Source organism: Balaenoptera acutorostrata, chromosome 11 (genome assembly GCF_949987535.1).
Source record: "Balaenoptera acutorostrata chromosome 11, mBalAcu1.1, whole genome shotgun sequence".
NCBI lineage: Eukaryota > Metazoa > Chordata > Mammalia > Artiodactyla > Balaenopteridae > Balaenoptera > Balaenoptera acutorostrata.
The window spans coordinates 9,087,214-9,109,274 of record NC_080074.1 but is presented as its reverse complement, the minus strand read 5'-3'; the positions used below and the strand labels follow the sequence as shown (position 1 = coordinate 9,109,274).

Sequence of the window (22,061 nt, the reverse complement as noted above, 5' to 3'; positions counted from 1 at the left end):
ATGTGAGTCATTTTCAATTTCTCCCTTTCTTCTCCAATACATCATCTACCTACCCATTTCCTTTCTATATTGTCTTTAAACATTACCTTTCCCTCATTTCCATAACCCTAGATCAGGTCCTGGATGCCTGGATTGAAATAACTGTCTCTTATAAAGCTTCCCTCCAATTTGTATCTCCTTCATGTCTACACAAAGCAGTAAGAATTCTCTCCCACCAACAGCTGTTTTCAGTAATAAGAAAGCTAAGTTCTGTGACTAAGCTAAACATCCCTTCTGTTCTCCAAGGCCTACAATGGATCCTAGTTGCAAGTCATATCAAATTGAAATTTCCAAATACTGTTCATTATGTCCTTTATAAACTGTGCAGAGTACTCTCAACTATCTGCCCACATTTTTCTACATATTAAAATTTATATTCTCTATGCCTTTTAATCTGACAACCATGTATTACCACGATTAATTCATTTCTTGTATTCTTTCCCACTATGGTAGGGACTATTTGTTGTCTCCTATATTTATTCTCTCCTTCTTCCTTAACAATAGATTTTCTTTCATCTGGGCACATGTCGGTTCGTATAAAGACTACATTTCTCAGCCTCTCTTAAAGCTAGGAGTGTCCGTGTAACTAAGTGCTAAACAGTAGCATGTGAGCCAAAATGTCACGGGCAACTTCCAAAAATGTCCTTAAAGGGAAGGGGCATTCATATTTTCAACCCCTCCTCCTTCCTATTGGCTAGAAGGCAGATGTGATGGCTGGAGTCAAGCAGCCATCTTGGATCATAAAGTGGAAGTTACATCCTGAGTTTGGTGGAGCAACAAGACAGAAAGAGCCCTAACATCATGGAGAGCCATATCAATCCTAGAATACCTAGTTCTGGATTATTTTAGAAGAGCGAAATTCCTATTATGTTTACACCACTACCAATTTTGTGGCCTAATACTGTCACTTGTGGGTGCACCTAATTTTAACTGATCTACCTACCTCCAAATTTTCATTTGCTACTTCTCCTAACCCATTAATAATGCCCCCCTAGTAAATTTTCTTATTTTACCCCCACCCAACCAAACTGTCAGTTTTCTTTCTTCTTTTAAAATACAGTTTCAGATTCAAATGCCTACGTGGATATGGTTGGTACTGCCAAGCTTACTTACTCTAATTTCTCTTTTTTGAACACAAACACACACATCTATATGGCTACTATGTATGTGTACTATACACAGTAATGGATAAATGAAATTTTAAAATAATGTAACAGATTTTTAACAAACTTACTACAGTTTTATATCCAAACATTCACTACTCACTTTAAATCTTACTACAGATGCACTTCAACGATGCTGTCACTTCCCAAAACTCTTTCTGAACACTGGTTTTTGAAACAGACTGAAAGCCCATCACTAGATATAACCTCTGTGAGAGCAGAAATACACCCAGTTTGCTTACCTGGCCTAGAACAGTGTCTGGCATATAGTAAGTAGGTACTCAGTACATGTTTGTGGTATGAAAAAAAATTAATTGTAGCAAAACTTCTTCATTTGAAAGTAGATAGATTTTTTAAAAAATAGTCAAAAGATATTCAGAGCTCAGCCTAGTGAATAAGAAGCTGTTATCAAGCTGGGAAATACCATTTTGGGCCTTTTAAAAGCAGTGACTATAAAGCAAAAAGCTAGATTTTCTTATATGAATCATAAGAATGGCTCAGAGTTGAGCTACTTCTGTAGCAATTTAGGGACTCATTTCCTAAGCTTACAGTGAAGTGAGCCAAGCTTGCTCCCGTTTCAGAGCGTCTGCACCTGCTGTTCCCTCTGCCGGAACACCCCAGATATACCTGGATTGTTCCCTCACTTCATACAGGTCTCTGTTTAAATATCTGCCTCCTCCAAAAGGCCTTCCCTCCCTACCTGACCTAAAATAAAGCATCTCTGTCACTCTCTGTCCTGTCACTGCTTTCCTTTTCTTTATAGGACTTGACACTATCTGACATAATATTTTATATCTATTTTGTTTATGTGTGTTTAATATCCATCTCTGTCACTAGAATATTTGCTCCATGATGAAAGGGACTTTGTTTTACTCACTGCTATAGCTCCAAATTTCTGCTAGATATCCAAATTTCAAATTATAAATTTAATAAATATGTTTATAATGAAAGAAAAGAAGAGGAAAAGAAATGGAGGAAGGAAGAACAAGAAAGGTAACAGAGAAGTAGGAAAAGGGGTGAAGAAACTCTAGAGGAGTCATAATTGGTTATTTTACTCTGTTACTTTTTTCTAGTATCAGTTTGAATTTAAGGCTTCTATGAGAAAATTTCAGAATGTGTCTGTCTCTTTTGAGATTTATTTCAAAGGACTGGGTACCCTAAAGAAAGAGGTTCCACGACTTTCAGAAGCATTTGGTTGGTATTTATTATTGTAATTACAATGCCCACCTCTTTTACTATCTTTCGACTGCCCCAGTCCACACAAGTACAAATTGAGTGAACATTTGAGAACTCCTGACTTAGAGTAGTACTTTAATGATTTTTAGCAGGATGGGTTTGTGTGGGTATTACTATTAACATTTTTAAATTTCAATATTTAACCGACACTTGGAATATCTCTCTTTCAAGATCTTGCTTAATAGAATTACATGATAAAGCTGGGAGGTAGGCCTCTGAAAATGCTTTTAACTCTATGTTACTCCTACTATGCCCCTCACTTACGGCACAAAGTGTAGTTCCTTTCAAGGGACAGTTACGTAAGTCGCATTTCATTAATGTTTTTGCTTCCTCAAACTGTCCATTCTTTACACACAATTTAATAACAGGGTTTGTACTAGAGAAGTTAGAGCAAAATGACTTTCCTTTATGTTTTAGCAAATTCAGTAGAAAAGATAACTGCATTTTCCTGCTGATTTCTATTATAACATTATAAATAAGTGCCTTCTTTTTTAGGTTCAGTAGTCCGGATTTAAAGTTTTAGGCAAAGGAAAGGGTTATATAACACAGGGTATTGTCCTAGAAGAGTTTTAGAGCACTTTCAGAATTTTGAGGCACATTTTTTAAAATGTCAGTTTCTTCATTTGGAGGATCAAATAGTGCAAATGCACACACACCCAGACCCCTAGTCTCAGAAAACAGTTCTTCACTCTCCAGTTATGATTAACATCTTAAAACTGAATCACGATGCCAAATAGGGTAGTCACTAGTTTAATACCTTTAAAGCTCAAAAACATTTTATTTGAATCCCAGATAACCACATTCAGAAAATAGTCATAAAATTTTCTACTGAATAGTATCTTTCATCATTGTTCTCTATAGTATAATGTCTAATATAGTAATAGTAGTACTAATACAGCATTAATACTTCAGTACTAAAACCCAATGTTTTATATGTTTTGGTTGTTCTTAAATGATACCTATTGCACTTTAGGCCAATGTCCATTATACGCACTTTTATTATGTAGTCTTGCAACCTTAAGACGCTCACGCTTCTTCTCTAAAGCAGGAATTTCTGGTGTGGGAGCAGAAGCACATGCTGTTCGTGAGTTACCCGTACCAGGTAACCTCTTAGGAAATGTCATAGAGTAGGAGGTACGCCGTCTAGTCCGACACGCTACTTCCCTCTCTCTATGCAGCAACCGTTCATCCGTCAGCAACATTATAACTTGCTTAGACTTTTCCCGGATATAATAACCTGGAAAATACATTAATTGGGTTAGAAAAGAAAATATTAATTAAGGCTACAATTAAGTTTTATTCTAAGGAAAATTAGGAAAAAATGAAAATGTAAGCAAAGCAAATAAACCTCTAGCAAATGTAGAGGGAAATTTAAGTTTCTTTAGAGTTGTCAATAACTGTACTCCTTTTCTTATGCTTTAAGAAGTAAATAAACATATGATGAAATCATATCATACATTGGCATTACATTTTTCACCTTAAATATGGTATTGGATTTTCCTTTTGAAAGCAATACATACTCTTCAATAAATCAAACAATACAGGCATACAGAGGAATGAATCAGATCTAGATGTACTGACCTAGATGTATGACCACAACATATGGCTAAAGATTTAAAGTAATATGCATAGCATGATCCAAATTTGTAAAGCATAGGGGAAAATAAACCATTATATATGTATATAGAAGAGAGAAGCAGATAGAGAAATACAGAGACGGGTGGATGGATGGATGGATGGATGATGGATGGATGGATGGATGGATGATGGATGGATGGATGGATGATGGATGGATGGAGGGATGGATGGATGGATGGATGGATGGATGGATGATGGATGGATGATGGATGGGCAGGTGTACCCACAACACTGTGTACATACACAATCAACATTGTGTATAACTTAGGGATACAATTAGGGTAGGACAAGAGAAGGGAAGGCAATTGGCTTGTCTCTGACATAACATCCTATCAAAATAACATGATGCCATTAATAGAGTGCCAGAGGACAGTCTAAGACCGGAATTCTAACAATGCTGCTGGCCTTAACCATCGGAGTGACTCTGAGCCAGTCAGGTGGTCTGTCTAAGCCTGAGTTTCCTATCTGAAAACTGTATAAGCATATCTGTTCAGGTTAATTCACAGATATAAAATTATACTCATTCAAATATATAGTATTACTAGTACTATTCTCAACCATCTCCTGTAAGAAATGATAAAGGAAACACCTCTCCACATCTTGGGACCAACTCATATTAACATCTCATGTCTTCCAGAAGTAAACTGAAAGTCCCTAAAGATTCACTACTATGCTCATTTTGGGCTCCAAGTGTGATGAATTAAAGTGTTAATATTTCCAGCTATAATTTACCAGTAGTGGAAGTAATGAGAAATAGTCAAATTCAGGGTATATTTAGATGCCAGGGGCCACCAATGTTCTCTAAGCGCCAGTCGTTTCATTAAGATTGATATGGACAATGTCAAAAACCTTTGCTCAAGTTGCCATGTTTTCCAAGATTATTTTATCTAATCTCACCTCTTAGCCATTTCTTCCTTCCAAACTTCTTTGATAACTGCTTTAAACCACACCATTCTCAGCACTCATAATTTCCTATGATTGGCTTGCAGTCAATAACCAAAAAATCCCACGTGTTTTGGGTTACCACTCTGTTGCACGATAGAAGCCTGCTGTGACTATCGGTCTTCGGGGACAACACACCAGATACTACCTTCTCCCGGATAATTAACATAGCTTGATTTGGTCGGGGGACTTGCCTTCCCATTCTTCGCTTCATGAACTCATCTCCTTCCACTTTCCCCCTCGCTCCCTCTACTCCAGCCACCTTGGCCACCTTATTCTGCAGTCTCACCACACTCTTTACCTCCTTAGAGCTGTGTGCTGGCCGTTGCTTCTGCAAGGGACTCTTGGCATGACTAGACCCCTGATTCATTCAGGTCTCTACTCACAGGTCACCTCCTCAGAGAAGCTTTCCTTCTGCCCATCTTCTCTAAAATAGCCCCACCCCCATCACTCTCTATTCCCTTACCCTGTTTTACTCTTCAACTTGGCATTGATCACTACCTAACACTGTTTTATACAGTTATCTGTTTACTTGCTTATTGTTTTCTCACCTAGAATACAGCTCCATGAGGACAGAGACTCTTTAGTGTCTAGAAGAGTGACTGGCACATAGTAAATGCTCAGTAAACATTTACTGAGTGAATGAATCAATAAAGGAGCAAATGACCAAAAAAGTCTCAGTTTTCTCCTTGACATAATACAAATGGAGCCAGATAGATGAAAAATACTAATTGACAATTTATAACTTAGCTGCCTGAGAAAGCTGCTTGGCCTGAAATAATTTCTTATAACACTCCTAATTAGAAAAGGTTACAACTAGAAATTATGGGACAGATGTGGAATATTCTACTTGGAGTATGCATGGATTGGTGGAATTTGAGGACAGCTGCAGTAGTTCAAAGGGACGAGCAGGTATGTCAAGCAGAATGCCAGTCAATAATGGAGGGCTCCTCCCTGCAGCATCAGGACGGTGGGGCCACAGGAGTTTACAGAAAACAGAGAAGAAATCACCCAGAAGTGAACTTCCCATTCAAAGCTGCCCACTGCCCTAGCTACCTCCCCCCACCCTCGAGATGCTGCAGAGCGGGAACCTGGACGTTTTAAAGTGTCAAAGTTGAAAGTGAAAAAAATCCAAGAGCCCAATAAACCTGCTTGAGATAAATAATAACAAGGATGACATATATAATAACAATAGCAATAAGATGGCATCTACTTACTTGTTACCAATATGTTTCAAAAAAGAAACACTACATAGTACTAAAAGAGAATAGTACTAAATACTAGAAAATAGAATAAACTTAGGCAACAACTGCTTTGTGTTTGAAAAAAGGGGGGCTATGGAAGGGAACTGGGAAGGGGGAGAGGGAGAAAAGGAGGCAAGGAGAGGGAGACAGACAAAGAGAGGAGAGGGAGGGAGGGAGAAAACAGATTCTCTGAAATAAGAAATTAAACTATGTAAGAGATCAATATCCAAAGACACTATGTAAAACACATCAAGATGAAAAGCTTGTTGGTTCAGGTGAAGGTTAAAATAAAAATAAAGCTATATACTGTTTAATTGGGAATGTTTTGGTTGTAAGTGACAGAAACTCAATTTCAACTGGCCGTGGGAAAACCAGGGGCTGCAATTGGGCCTCAGATACAAGTGAAGCAGAGACTGGAAAACTACCAGGACCCTCCGCCTCCCACCTCTGCTTGCCCCTGTGTAATGCCTTTATTTTCTCCTTTCGCAGGTCGACTTCTTCAATCTGGATGTGGATATTACCACCGACAGCTCCAGATTCACACCTTACACGCTGCCACCTGAGAAGTCTTCCTCTTCATTTATTCAAATCTGAAACATCCAGGAGAATGACACTGAGTGGCCCAGCTTGAAAGTCATATACTCATCACCGTGGCCAGAGGGTGGGATGCTACCATTGGCAACCCCCATTAGAAAGACACAATGGAGTGAGGGGAGGATCAACAAGATAGAAAAATGAATGAGGAAAAAGCCAATTTGAGCAATCCTCCCAAACTGAAAGGACAAGGACATACAAATCACTAGATCAACTATGCAACAGACCAGTTCCCAAGGATGTTAACTTTTGCAGTCATTTAATCATTTCTTGAACACTTAAGTTTCAGGAAGCATTCTAAGTAGTGGGGGCACAGGTGAGGAAAAAAAGAGACAAGGTCCCTAATGAAGATAGTTTCAGATAAAAATTAATGCTCTAAAGGAAATAAAGCAGAGGGGCATGCAAACATCAATTCAGGGTGCAGTCAAGGAAAGTCTTACTGAGGAAGTAACATATCAGCTGAGTCTTAAATAGCAAGAAAAAGCCAGCTGTGCAGACATACAGGCAGAGAGCACCTGGCAGAGGGTACAGCCCAGATTCCACTTCTTCAGGAAAGCCTTCTACTGAGAGATAACAACCCCTCTTCCGCCTCGCCCTACATGTACATCAGGGCCTCAGTGGTCAGGCCCTGCTTTCACACACTCTCATAGCACCTACACTTGTCTTTCAGAGTGCTTCCACAGTTTGTAACTGCCTATGTGATAAATGTCTTTTTCCTCCATTAGAGTATAACATCCACGAATGCCAGAACTGTACTTGTTCACTTAAGAGATACTTAAGAAACATTTGTTAAATAATATGCTGAGGAAAAATTTCCTAAATGCAGGGGAGGAGTCTATATAAATTCACAACTGAATGTCATGTAACGAGATTTGGAAATATGGTAAATTCAAAGATACTGGGCACTGAGATGCATCAGCAAGAAAGACACATACCAGACTTAAAACCAAAAATCACACATTGGGCTTCTTGTTATAAAACATCATAATACTCCTCTCTCCGTTCCTGACCCACTGACCTGCCAAGATCTGCTCTTCTTCCTATATTCCTTTCTCAGTGAGTATTACTTCCATTCTAAGCCAGAAATATGAACATTCACCTCCCCAGACTCAGTAATCCATGTCTGTTGGCTGCACCTACTAACCATCTTCTAATTCCATGCTTTCCTCTCCATTTCCCTTAGTTCAGGCCTATGATGTTCTAGATCATTTATTTATCTTCAGTCTCCTTTCTGATCTACCCTCCACAGTGCCTTCAGGGGTGGGGATGGGGTGGAGCGCGGAGGAAGAGGAGAAGTATCCCAAACAGTATAGCTGATCAAGTTATTTTCATAAAAAACCTTCAGTCAAGTTGGCACAGTAAGTTCATGCTTCAAAGTACCCTTCTGCTCTGTTCCAAATGCACAGCAATAATAGACATCACCAGTTCTGAAAAACAAGATAAAAACCTCCAAGAACCAGAAATATCGGAGAAATGAAAAAGCACTGAACAGGGCTCAAGCCACAGGGCTGCTGGGCTCTTGATCTGGCGGCCAGGAGTTCAGCCCCTCAGGTGTTAGGGAACTAGAGGTGGTCTCACTCTTTGATGTTAGGGGGTATCCATGCTTGTGAGAGAAGGCTGGAAAGACAAGAAAAAGGAAAAGGGAAAAAAAAAAAAAACCAGCCACTAATTGCTTCCTGGGCTGTAACATATTTGTAGCTGTGGGAATAGAAGGACACAATGCAGCCCTAAGGCCTGGAACTCAACTAAGCCACCCCCTGGCTCAGCAACTGAATCTGCGGCACCCTCATATCATCACAGGGCATGACCCCTGAGCCACCTTTTAACACTGTACTGGAGGTGGAAACGGAAAAATCAGCATAAATGGAAAAGTGAACATGGTTAGCTGGGGAAGAACCTCTCACCCAAAATAAGCCTGAAAACTAAAATTCCAAAATAGATTTTTAAAAATCTTAAGATGGCCAATTAATGCAGCAATTAAAACATAAATTCACTCCAAAAGAAATCAATGTTCTATAGGATTCTATAGGATCTTCTATAAATCAATATTCTATATTATTGTAAGATTTAAAAATCTAATAATAAAGATTTTTAAATAAGTATTAAAACAGACCTTAAATAAATACTAAATAAAGATTAACACAGGAATCACATTCACAACAAGAAATATGAAATTATGAAACAAAACAAAAATAGGCAGAAATGAAACAACAGATAGATATGAAAAGAGCCAACGTAAAATCCTATAAATGAAAGCTATAGTCACTGGGATTAAAAAGAAAAAACCCTCAATATCCAAGGTAAACTCCAAAATCTAACAGTTGAAGAGAGAATTGGTAGTCAAAGAATAGTACTAAGGAATTTTTCCAAAATACAGCACAGAGAGGCAACAAGATTAAAAAGATTAACTAAAAGTCATAAGGGACAGATTGCAAGACCCCAATAGTCACTCAGAAGAAGAAGAATACAGTAATCACACACACACAAAAAGCAATATTCAGAAAGAGCTGGGAATTTTACAGAAAAGCCATAGAATCCTCACATCAAAAATGATCTCCAAACACCGAGCACGATAAATAAAAATAAAAATAAAACTATACCTAGAAACACTGTAGAAAACCGGAAGAACATTTAAGATAAAGAGAAACTCAAAGCTACCAATCCCTTCTTTGGGCCTACAGGAGCCCACTGGCCACCCAGTCAGCAAATATTTATTCGACACCTCCACAAACTAGGTGAAGAAACAGAGATACAACTAAAGTAACCTCAGCCCTCCAAATGTCCACAGTCCAGTGAAGGGACTGAGGTAAAATAAGTCATTACAGCAGAGCCATGCGTGCTACCACGGACATGTGGACAAGGTGCTACGGATGGGTGAACTCCACAGGCAGTGGGAAAGCATTTCTGGTGCATTTTGCACGAAGCTTTACTCGAACGTGAATATATGCTGCAGGAAATAATAAAAGTAAAAATATGTCAATGGCTAATATTTTTAGCTAACATTGACTTATGACTTACTACGTGCCTGACTTTCAGACATTATCTCTAATCCTCACAACCACCCTCAGAGTTTATGAAGTCCATTTTACAGATGAGAAAAGAAAGTTCAGGGTGGCTAAGAAACTTCCCCAAAGTCATAAAGTTGATAAACTAGAAAACAGAGATTGGCTCTATAAAAATAACAAAATATAGACTTTAATTTCTTTGACTGACTTTAGTATACAAATGCAAGCTATTTTATTTGATGAGAACCTGAGAAGAGAATGATTCTGCTGACACAGCACTGAAGTCCTAACCTGGTTACTGGCCCTTTTGTGTTTACAGTCTGCTGTCCATATGAGTACAATAAACAAAGAGCACTGTGGGAAGACTGGCTGGATGGGAACAGTTAACTTTATATAAATTCATGATTTGCTTCTTGCTACTATGATTATCAGTATGACTGGATTTGTTGAAAAGGAGCAAAAGACGATCCAAAATATTCAACTAGGTATAAAGCTTTTGTTTAAACTCACAGTAATATAACTTTTTTTTGTTTAATTTATTTATGGCTGTGTTGGGTCTTCGTTTCTGTGCGAGGGCTTTCTCTAGTTGTGGCAAGCGGGGTCCACCCTTCATCGCGGTGCGCGGGCCTCTCACTATCGTGGCCTCTCTTGTTGCGGGGCACAGGCTCCAGACGCGCAGGCTCAGTAATTGTGGCTCACGGGCCCAGTCGCTCCGCGGCATGCGGGATCTTCCCAGACCAGGGCCCGAACCCGTGTCCCCTGCATTGGCAGGCAGACTCTCAACCACTGCGCCACCAGGGAAGCCCAGTAATATAACTTTCAACAATAACAGAACAGGCTTATGATGACCCAAAAGTCTATAGTATGGTTGTTAAATGAAATTCATTTGTTCATCAAGATTATAAAAATGTTTGTTATAGGAAATCACATTTGCTCACGGAAGCTATAAATGAACTCAGCAGCATTGTGTTAAGTAACCCACCTCTCAATAGATCAGTACACCTACATTGCATTTAGTCAAGCCACCAACATCTAGCAGGTGAGTTCAATGGTTAGAGAATTCTGACTACTGCTGTCTGACAGCTGTAGAAAAAGATTAAGTCTGTGCCCTTTGAAGCTAGAGTTTTTTCCACAGTGCTCAGTCACTACATCACACTGCTTAGGAACTGTTGCTTCCCACTCCCCACATCCAGTCCCTTCTGTAAGAGAAGTAGTACCTCCAAATTTTAGTTTTTTGACTTTTAGAGCCTTAACACAGCTAACCAAGATCTAAAATAATGTTTTTACATTGAAATGTTTTCTTTTTCTTGAACTTTCTCTTTCCAGGTATCTTGTCTCTATTCAATTTATTCCAGTCGCCTTGAAAAGAAAATCCCTATCATTCCTTTTTTCTCCTACTTGCCCAGTCTGCCTCTTTCTCTAAGCCTAAATACCTGAGTTCTTCTCTCCTTCTAAGAGTACCTGAACTCAAAATACAAACTCCCTCTCAAAAAAAGTTGATTTTAATCATTTATAAGCTAGTGTAAATATAAACAAATGTATTACATATTACAGAAAATTTATGTTTCACATTTTAATTTCTTAACTATGGCTTAAAAGGCTTCGTTCTTACTCCAAGACATTACGACTTCAGTGAGCAAATGGGTAGGTGAATGGTAAGGGTTCATCCTCGTGTCTTGGAAGACACACAGAGAAGCAGCCTACACAAAATCAGCCATCAGCATAAATGTGAACTATCTAATTTCCTAAATTAGATGACTGATAATGACAGCAGAAAACTAAAATGGCAGTAATGTCATCAAGGCATGCTACTTCTAGTAAAATAGCTTAACGTAACTTTTTAACACTGAAAATTTGTTTTTTAAAATGTACCTTTATAAATCTACCTTTAGTTTAAATATATGTGTATAATATATATTTACTTTATATAATTGTAAAATAGCCCATTTAAGTGAAATTAACCGCAATTTCATGACTTACCTAACTGAGAATAAAACAGTACATAAAGTTATAAATATGCATTTCTGAGAATCTGAATTGGTTTTATAAAAAGAATACTATAATTTGTTTAAATAAATTGTTTAGTAGTATGAAACATTCAACCAGGTATTTTTCAGACAATTTTAATTAAGTTCATTCTGGTAGTTCAATGAAACTTTGTTAGGATATTTTTAAGAACTCCTTAAAAATTAAGAGAGGCTGTGTAGCATAATAATAGAATAGAACTAAACAGTATTAGGATATATATGTTTTAATCATGTTCAGCCATTAATTAGCTGTGCAACCTTACCTAAAAAACTTAATCTGAGTGTTAACTCACCATCTCTGTAAGAAAGATAAGACATATCCTACGTTCCTCATAAGATGATGTAAGGATCAAATGAGATACCATACATGGAAATGCTCTATTATTAAAATCTAAAAATGCTCAAACAACTAGATACCATACAGGAAAGAAAGAACTTTACCTCACAATATACCTCCAGTATTTCAGGTGAAATATCTCGAAATATAAAGTAATGTGTCCAACTGTTAACCTTAAAAAAAACTACAGGGCTTCCCTGGTGGCGCAGTGGTTGAGAATCTGCCTGCTAATGCAGGGGACACGGGTTCGAGCCCTGGTCTGGGAAGATCCCACATGCCGCGGAGCAACTGGGCCCGTGAGCCACAACTACTGAGCCTGCGCGTCTGGAGCCTGTGCTCCGCAACAAGAGAGGCTGCGATACTGAGAGGCCCGCGCACCGCGATGAAGAGTGGCCCCCGCTTGCCGCAACTAGAGAAAGCCCTCGCACAGAAACGAAGACCCAACACAGCCAAAAATAAATAAATTAATTAATTAATTAATTAATTAATTAAAAAAACCCACTACAATAAGTATAATACAGTGTCCCAAAAGTCTGAAAACATAGGGAAAATCATGTATTTATTGTAAATCTTTTGAGATTAACGATTAGATTCATTGCTTTAAATTTACTTCACCTGAAAAGTTGTCTGGAAGTTGAAGAAAAACATATTGAGAACATTATTTGAAAATGTTAACTAATGTACTATTTGAAAATAAATTTCTCCTGTTTCCCAACTACTGTGACTTGTTTTCTGAATTTTTTCCCCTGTAGTATCACTATTATTAATTACTGACCATGTTCTGTATGATAGGCACTGTTATAATGTTGGAGATGGAGCATGGACGAAGCAGACATAAAATGTTCCTGCCCTCATGAAACTTAGTTTCTGGTAGGAGGAGATAGACAATAAACAAATAATAAGATAAATCATACCCTACGTCAGATAAGAAATATTATGAAGAGAAAGAAAACAGAGAAGGTGGCTAGGGCATATCAGTACAAAGAACAGGTGGGGCTGCTTTTTTATAAATAAGGTACATCTAGAAGGCCGCACTAATAAGATGACTTTTTGAGCAGAGATCCGGAGGATGCAGAAAGCACTGCAGGTATCTGGGGACTCCAGGCAAAGGGAACAGCAAGTGTAAAGACCAATGCAGAAAAAAAAGACTTTTTTCTATAATATTTTCTACTTTTATCTTTTCTGTATCTCTTCTTGATAACCTGTTTCTAGGGTAGGATCCAGCTGTAGATTACTTGGATCACTACAATTTCTCTTTGATTAATTTCCCATTACAGACTTCACTCTCTGCTTTTTTTCTTCTTTGAACAAAATCATTCTTACTGAGTAGTTTTTCAATGATCACATTCCTTTCTTCAAGTCTCTTATTATTTTTATGACTTCCATTTAGTAAAAATTTACTGATTATCTATTATGTGCCAAGGCCTGATGGTAAAAAGATGATTAACATATGGTATATACCCTCAGAATTTAGCTAAGGAGAGATATATATAGTAGATAAGATACACTGTAAAAAATACCACTCTGATATTATGAATAAAGTGTTGCAGCAATTAATTCTGCCCAGTGAAGAAAAGAAGAGAGTTGGGGGTACAAAGGAAAAGGCCTCTGAGCTAGGATTTGAAGACTAAATAGGAGTTCAAAAAGCAGATAGCAAGGAAAGAATATTACAGTGAAGAAGAAACATCTTAAATACAAGCACAGAGATGTATAAGCAAATAATATATTAAGAATGCTTGGTGATGCAATGTGCCAGATTGAAGACTAAGGAAATAAGAGTAGAAAGGTAGATTGGGAACACACTAAGAGTCTTGACTCTATCACGAGAACCAATGGGGTTTTTTTTTTAAACAATTTTTAAAAATTTAATTTAATTAATTTATTTTTTGGCTGCTTTGGGTCTTCATTGCTGTGCGTGGGCTTTCTCTAGTTGCGGTGAGCGGGGGCTACTCTTTGCGCTGTGCAGGCTTCTCATAGTGGTGGCTTCTCTTGTTGCGGAGCACAGGCTCTAGAGCACAGGCTCAGTAGTTGTGGCACACAGAATTAGCTGCTCTGCGACATGTGGGATCTTCCCAAACCAGGGATTGAACCCGTGCCCCCTGCATTGGCAGGTGGATTCTTAACCACTGCGCCACAAGGGAAGCCCTGAGAACCAGTGGTTTTGAACTATTTCAACTGCACACACCATCAGTAACAAATTTTTGTGCATGCGTCCACCCCCAAATATATATATACATTTATTTATGTATAAATTAAATTATGTCAAGAGCTACTATTCTAATATGTTACACTCATTAGGGAACAAACATAAAAAGAGAAGTGTATAAAAGATAAAAATAAAATGAGTAATATTTTCCCCAATGGAATCATTTTTCATTAATTAATATTTATTAAATTAATAGTGTGCACCAATGTTATCAATCAATAACTAATATACCTTCCATAATCAACAAATGAATATACAGTTGACCCTTGAACAACATGGGTTTGAACTGCACGGGTTCACTTATATGTGGATTTTTTTCAATAAATATGTACTACGGTACTACACAATCTGTGCCTGGGTGAATCCGAGGATGTGGAACTGTGGACTGTAAAGTTATATGAAGATTTTCCACTGTGCATTGTGGGGGAGGGGGCGGTGTCAGTACCCCTAATCCCGACATTGTTCAAAGGTCAACTGTACTATGCTTCTGTTGACAATTTAGTTCTAACTTGCTTTTTTTTTTTCCTCTCTTGATGCTAACAAATCATCAAGAGTATTTATAAAGTCCAACACAGCATAGTTGTACTTCTTTAATCCTAAGCTCAACCATTAGGGAATCTGAAAGACCTTTATGATAGTGTATTCAAACATACCCATATATACCATACCTGTACATATGAAAGGTATAAATGAATAAATAGGTTTTTCTGTATATTTATAATTGCATGCTTATCTATTCTAATGCTCAAAATAGCTCCTAAACTCTTTACAGCAGGGGCTGACCCTTTCTTTCTACTTAAAAAGAAATTATCATAGTGCTCTGCTCAGTACAGTGATAAAATACCTGTTCTGTAAAGTACAAAAATGATTATACTTCATTCACTATTATCCAAAAACTTATGCCTTTTTAAAACCTAACTCTTGGGCATGGAAAATTTTAATTAGTATTTAATTTTAATTTTAATAATAAATTTAACCCTAACGGAAGTTGATGTCTTTATAATTTCTGGATTAAGAAGCGTAGCATGCTCAAAACCCAAGAAGATATTCTCCAATTTCATCATTAAGCCTCAAACCTGACCTAAAATAAACACATAAAAAAAGAGAGGATACACACCATGGCCAAGTGGGATTTATGCTAAGAATGAAAGGTTGGTTCACCTATGAAGATCAATGTAATAACACCAAGTAATAGAATAAATGGGGAAAAACACATAACATCAACAGATGCAGAAAAGGTATCTGACAAAAAGTCAGCACCCTATCGTGATAAAGGCACTCAGCAAACCAGGAATAGGAGAGAACTTTGTGAACCTGATAAAAGGTATCTATGAAAAACCCATCCCTAACATTGTACTTAATGGTGAAAGACTGAAAGCTCTTAAGATCAGGAACAAGACAAGGACGTCTGTTCTAACCACTTCTATTCAACATTGTACAGGAGGTTTTAGCCAGGACAATTAAGCAAGAGAAAGAAATAATATTCATCCAGATTGGAAAGGAAGAAGTAAAAGTATCTCTATTTGCAGATGGCATAATCTTGTATGTAGGAAATCCAAAGGAATCTAAACAAACAAACAAAACTATTACGGCTAATAATTATTACAGAAAATATTACAGCAAAGTAGTAGAATACAAGATCAATATATAAAAATCAGATGACCAGTTGAATTTCTACACATCAGCAATGAAAACTATGAAAATGAAATTAAGAAAACAATTTCATTTATAGTAGTACCAAAAAAAGAAAAAAAAACTTCGGAATAAATTTAACAAAAGAAGTATAAAACTTGTACAATGAATACTACAAAACACTTATGAAAGAAGACCTAAATAAAAGGAAAGATTTCTTATGTTCACGGATTTGAGGAAATAATATTATTTACATGGCAATATTCCTGAGATTGATCTACAGATTCAATGCAATCTCAAAAAAATTCTAGCTGCCTTTTTTGCAGAAATTGATAAGCTGATGCTAAACTTGATATGGAAATGCAAGGCACCCAGAACAGCCAAAACAATATTGAAAAAGAACAAAGCTGAAGTTGCAAATAAAGTCACTTTCCTCTATTTCAAAACTTACTACAAAGCTACAATAATAAAAATAGTGTGGCACAGGCATAAGACTAGACATATACATCAATGGAACGAATTAAGAGTACAGAAATAAGCCCATATATCTATGGTTGATTTCTGTAAAGGTGCCAATATAATTCAATGGGGAAAGAACAGATTTTTCAACAAATAGCAGTGGAACAACTGGATATCTGCATGCAAAAGAGTGAGGTTGGACCTCTACCTTACACCATATGTAAAAATTAATTCAAAATGGACCCAAGATAAATGTAATAGCTAAAACTACAAAACTCTTAGAAGAAAACATAGGTGTAAATCCTTGTGACTTTAGACTAGGCAATGAGTTCTTACATATGACACCTAAAGCACAAGCAACCAAAGGAAAAACAGATAAAATGGACTTCTTCAAAATTTAATCAAGAAAGTAAAAAGACAACCTATATAGAATGGGAGAAGATAACTGCAAATCACCTATCTGATAAAGGTCTTGTATCCAGAATATATAAAGAACTTTAAAATTAAAAAAAAAACCAAAACAGTTAAAAACAGACAAAGGATTTGAATAGACATTTCTCCAAAGAAGACATATAAATGGCCAAACAAGGTCATGAAAAGATGCTCAACATAATTAGTCTGCAGGGAACCATAAATCAAAACCAGAATAAGATACTACTTCACATCTAGTAAAATGGCTACAATAAAAAAAAAAAAAGATGGACAATAACAGGATTAGCAAGGATGTGGAGAAAGAGCAATCCTCCTACACTGCTGGTGGGAACGTAAAATGGTGCAGCTGCTAAGGAAAACAGTTTAGTGGTTCCTCAAAAAGCTAAACATTGACTTAACATATGACCCAGCAATTCCACTCCTAAGTATACCCCCAAAGAAATTGAAAGCAGGGACTCAGACCGATACTTGTACACTAATGTTCACTGCAACATTATTCACAATAGCCAAAAGGTGAAACCAACCCAAGAACCCATCAACAGATGAATAGATAAACAAAATGCTGTAAGTACATACAAAGGAATGTTATTCAGCTATAAAAAGAATGAAGGTCTGATACATCCTCTAACATGGCTGAACCTAGAGGACTTTATGGTAAGTTAAATAAGTCAGATATAAAAGGACAAATACTACATGATGCCACTTATATCTGGTACCCAGAACAGGCAAATTTATAGAGACAGGAAGTAGATTAGATCAAGCCATGGAGTTACTGCTTGATGGTTACAGAGCTCCTGTTTGGGGTGATGAAAAAGTTTTGGAAATAAATAGTGGTAATGGCTGTGCCACAGTGTGAATGTAATGAATGTGACTGAACTGTACACTTAAAATGGCAAATTTTATGTTATATTTATTCTATCATAATTTTTAAAATTGATAATACACCAAAACCCATAGGATTGTGCACTTTAAATGGGTGAACTGTATGATATATGAATTACATCTCAATAAAGCTTTTTTTTTTTTTAAGTGAAGGAAAAAAAAAGAAGAAATGAGCTCTCGAGCTGTAAAACGAATCTTATGAAAGAATCTTAAATGCATATTGCTAAATGAAAGAAACCGTTCTGAAAAAGCTATGTACAGAATGATTCCAACTATATAACAGTCTGGAAAAGGCAAAACTATAAAAACAATAAAAAGATCAGTGGTTGCCAAGGGTTCAGGGCAGGGGAGAAAGGATGGATAGGTGCGGCACAGGGCACTTTCAAGGCAGTGAAACTGTTCTGCATGATACTGGAATGGTAGACACAGGACACTGCATTTTTCAAGACCATAGAACTGCAGAACACAAAGCGTAAACCCTTTGTGTAAACTAAGGACTTTAGTTAATAATAATGTATCAATACTGGTTTAATTGTAACAAATGTACCACACTAATGCAAGATGTTAACAGGAGAAACCATGTGTGGGTGGGGAAGGGTATGTAGGAACTCTGTACTTTCTGCATACTTTTTCTGTAAACCTAAAACTGCTCTAAAAAAGACTATTTTTAAAATGTATACTTAACACAGAGATTGCACTGAATTTTATCCTCTTCTCATGATTCATAAGACTATTCACTTTAACAAATTATAATTTTACATTAGATGGGGAGGAAGTGCTGATTCTTTTACCATTGCAGAATATCAGGCACTACTGAATCATCTCAGTTCAGTATCCTGTACAGCCTTTCCCTACTTCTCCTCTTCCACCTCCGACAAAATTACTTTATGACCTAAATTTCCGTATTCATAAAACTACTTCCTTCGTAGTTTTTGAAGATTCCATAGTCTTTGGAAACACTTTCTTACATTTATAACTAAATTCCAGTCTAATTATAATTACAGTGACATTATTATATCAAATTACCATGCCTCCTATTTTATTCATTTTGTTCTTTTTTTTTTCACATTGCCACGTTGGTTTTATTTGGTCTAATTATAAAATGTGTTTTAAAATATACAAATTTATATAAAACAAAATAAAAATCATCTCTAATCCTACCAGTACCACTTGGTGAACTCTTATATACATAAACATAATTTTTTAAACAAAATTGGACCATTTTGTATATTCACTCTCTGTCTTTCATTTATTCTCTCACTCAACAAATGTCGACAGCTTCTCTCCTTCCAAGACCCAGCAATGGGCAAGGTAGACAAAGTCCCTGCCCTCATGGAGCTGACATCTTTTGGGGAAAAATAGGCAAACATATTTGTACTCCTCACAACCATCCTATGAGACAGATACTGTTATTATCCCAATTTACAGAGAGCTAAACTGAGGCCTCAAGTAATCTAGTAAATTGCCTGAGGATACATAGCTAGGCAGTAGCAGAGTCAGGATTCAACCCCAGGTTGAATGACAACACTATTTGATGACAGACTCCGAAGCTTTTAACTTATAAAAGAGATATATATCTTAGTATGATATACTGATCTTTACAAAATGGTACTGGGGGTAAAAGGTTGGATTAGCTCCCCAAAATAACATATTAACTCCAAGGACATAGTTCCTTAACTTCAATCATGAAGTTTGTTCATGGAAAATTATTCACTACTATTTTGTCATATTTAAATTAAGTAGGACCTCAAGTCCAACTTTTTAACTTTTTTGGTGTATTTGTTTTATTTTTTTTTCACTTTATTTTTAAATTCAATTTATTTAGACTAAAACAAAAACAAAATCAGTTCACCCATTTCTCCCCGCCCAAACCTCCACCTGTGGCAACGACTAATCTGTTCTCTCTATGAGCTTTTTTTTTTTTAACTCCACATATAAGAGAAATCATGCAGTATTTGCCTTTCTCTGTCTGACTTATTTCACTTGGCATAATGCCCTCAAGGTCCAAAAGAATGAAATCTTGCCTTGTGCAACAACATGGATGGACCTCGAGGGCATTATGCCAAGTGAAATAAGTCAGACAGAGAAAGACGAATACCATACGATCTCTCTTATATGGTCATCGTCTATGAGACATCATTTTATCAGATAGCTAAGTGTGTTAGTTTCACACATCCTTTTGGGAAAAAAAAATATTGTTCTCTAAGGCACTCAAGAGTCAACACAAAGGATTAAACTGAACACCATAACTGTCCCAGAGGAAAGGCAGCTAGTACATTTAAGAACAACTTTCCCCCAGCTCCAGCTTTAAAATGATCCCCTCCCAAACTCTTAATCTTTACTGGCACAATGTATAAACTTCTTCAACTGGTACCTTGATCTTTTCCAGCTTCATCTATGTGTTGAAAATCTTTTAGTGTTTGAAGGTTATGGAACCCCTCTCTGCAATGCTGAATAACTTTCTTTGATCCGTTCTTGATGAGATAATCCATTAGGGTAAGGGATTTATACACATGGCGCCAGTTCTTCCCATGGTCGTTGAGTCTCTGCCATAACATACTCATAATCTCTGAGAGAGAAACTGTGTTGAAAGTCAGGTCACTGATATCTAACATCAGAGAAGTAGAAGGACCCCAAGGGTCATTAGAAGTTGCTTCCCTGACTTTTATTTCCGCATTTGAGTAATTTTTCACAAAGTTTTTCACTTGCCTCCTGAATGCCATAGGTAAGACAAATTTGAAGGTAAGATGGGGGTTGAGAGCAATGGACTAGGAGTTTATGTGATTGGTTTATAAAACCTTTGAGAGGTAGTTGGTCCCCAGGTCTGCTGCTCCCAAATACAAATGATTAATCTCCACCTTGACAAGGTATCAATTTCCTGCAAAGGAAGGCACAAAAAATATGTAAGTTAAATATTTTTTTTAAATGTCTATAGAAGATCAATTCAGTCTGAAAAAGCTAGCTTTAGGGCTTCCCTGGTGGCACAGTGGTTGAGAATCTGCCTGCCAATGCAGGGGACATGGGTTCGAGCCCTGGTCTGGGAAGATCCCACATGCCGCCGAGCAACTGGGCCCGTGAGCCACAATTACTGAGCCTGCGCATCTGGAGCCTGTGCTCCGCAACAAGAGAGGGTGTGATAGTGAGAGGGCTGCGCACTGCGATGAAGAGTGGCCCCTGCTTGCCAAAACTAGAGAAAGCCCTCGCACAGAAACGAAGACCCAACACAGCCATAAATAAATAAATAAATAAAATAATTTTTTAAAAAAAAGCTAGCTTTAGTTTCCAAATCAGTGCCTCACTTACATCAGCCAGAATTGAGGGTACCATATACATGTTCCTAGGATTGATATGGGAAAATCTCCCACAAGGGATTGGCCTATGTTATTTAAAGAAATATAGGTGGTCTTTCTAGACCTAAAAGTTTCCTTTTAAAGTATCACTGAACCTCTTTGGCCAGAAATAAAATTATTATAAAGCATTACATGGACAGTGGACAAGTTACTATAAGAAAATGGAACTTGCACTGTGACATCTCTTGCTTAAGATTTGTTGTCATGTATAAAAATGTTATGTCCTGAGAGTAATTAAGTGAAAACTGAGTCTTAGAATCATCAACTGACCCTATGGTTGTATCCTTTTTAGAACCTACAAGTCGTTAGAATCAGATCGAAATGTGGTCTGTTTTCTTGTTAATCTAAAAGAGGGGAGGGTCATCAACTATTAAGACAACTAATTGTCCTTAGTGGACTCCACAGCTAACTCATGGCACCCTAAACCAATATTTCAGTCCTCGTAAGGCTGGTAAGTTTAAGGAAAAGGTTAAATTACTTTCTTTACTCAGCTTTAGAGAAAGATGCCCTGATAAGCATCCAGACCCACTGAAGCCTCAACAATCTATCATCAGATTTTACTAGAGACACTGCGCACATACAAAAGAAAGATGTTAAAATCCATAACAAATGTGTTTGTTATTTTTAGTTTTGTTTCTCTTCCTTGACCTTCTCAATTCCTAGCTCAGGCTTGATTAATTTCTGTGTATGTATTTAAGGAAGACATAAATTTTCAGAAGCATCCTAAATAAACTATCACTTCTTTTTTTAAAAAATCAGAGAAGGGGATAAGTAATCTTCTTTGGTAAAAGTCCAACACATCCTCAAATAAACAAGATAGAAAATCTATCTGTTTAATTAAGATTTCTCCAAAAGAGACTATCATCAAACTTAGG

The 22,061-nt window shown here is 37.0% G+C and overlaps 1 protein-coding gene across 1 annotated transcript in view; it reads right to left on the bottom strand.

Moving 5' to 3' along the window:
* ENTHD1 (ENTH domain containing 1) overlaps nucleotides 1-20,559 on the bottom strand; it is a 115,464-nt gene extending 94,905 nt beyond the window's left edge. Inside the window, exons 1-2 of the mRNA XM_007189090.1 lie at nucleotides 20,211-20,559; nucleotides 3,433-3,675 (exon numbers count right to left, since the gene is read on the bottom strand). Of these exons, the coding sequence (XP_007189152.1) occupies nucleotides 3,433-3,675; nucleotides 20,211-20,559 (592 nt within the window). The remainder of the gene's footprint in view (nucleotides 1-3,432; nucleotides 3,676-20,210) is intronic.
* Between the last annotated feature and the right edge of the window lie 1,502 nt (nucleotides 20,560-22,061).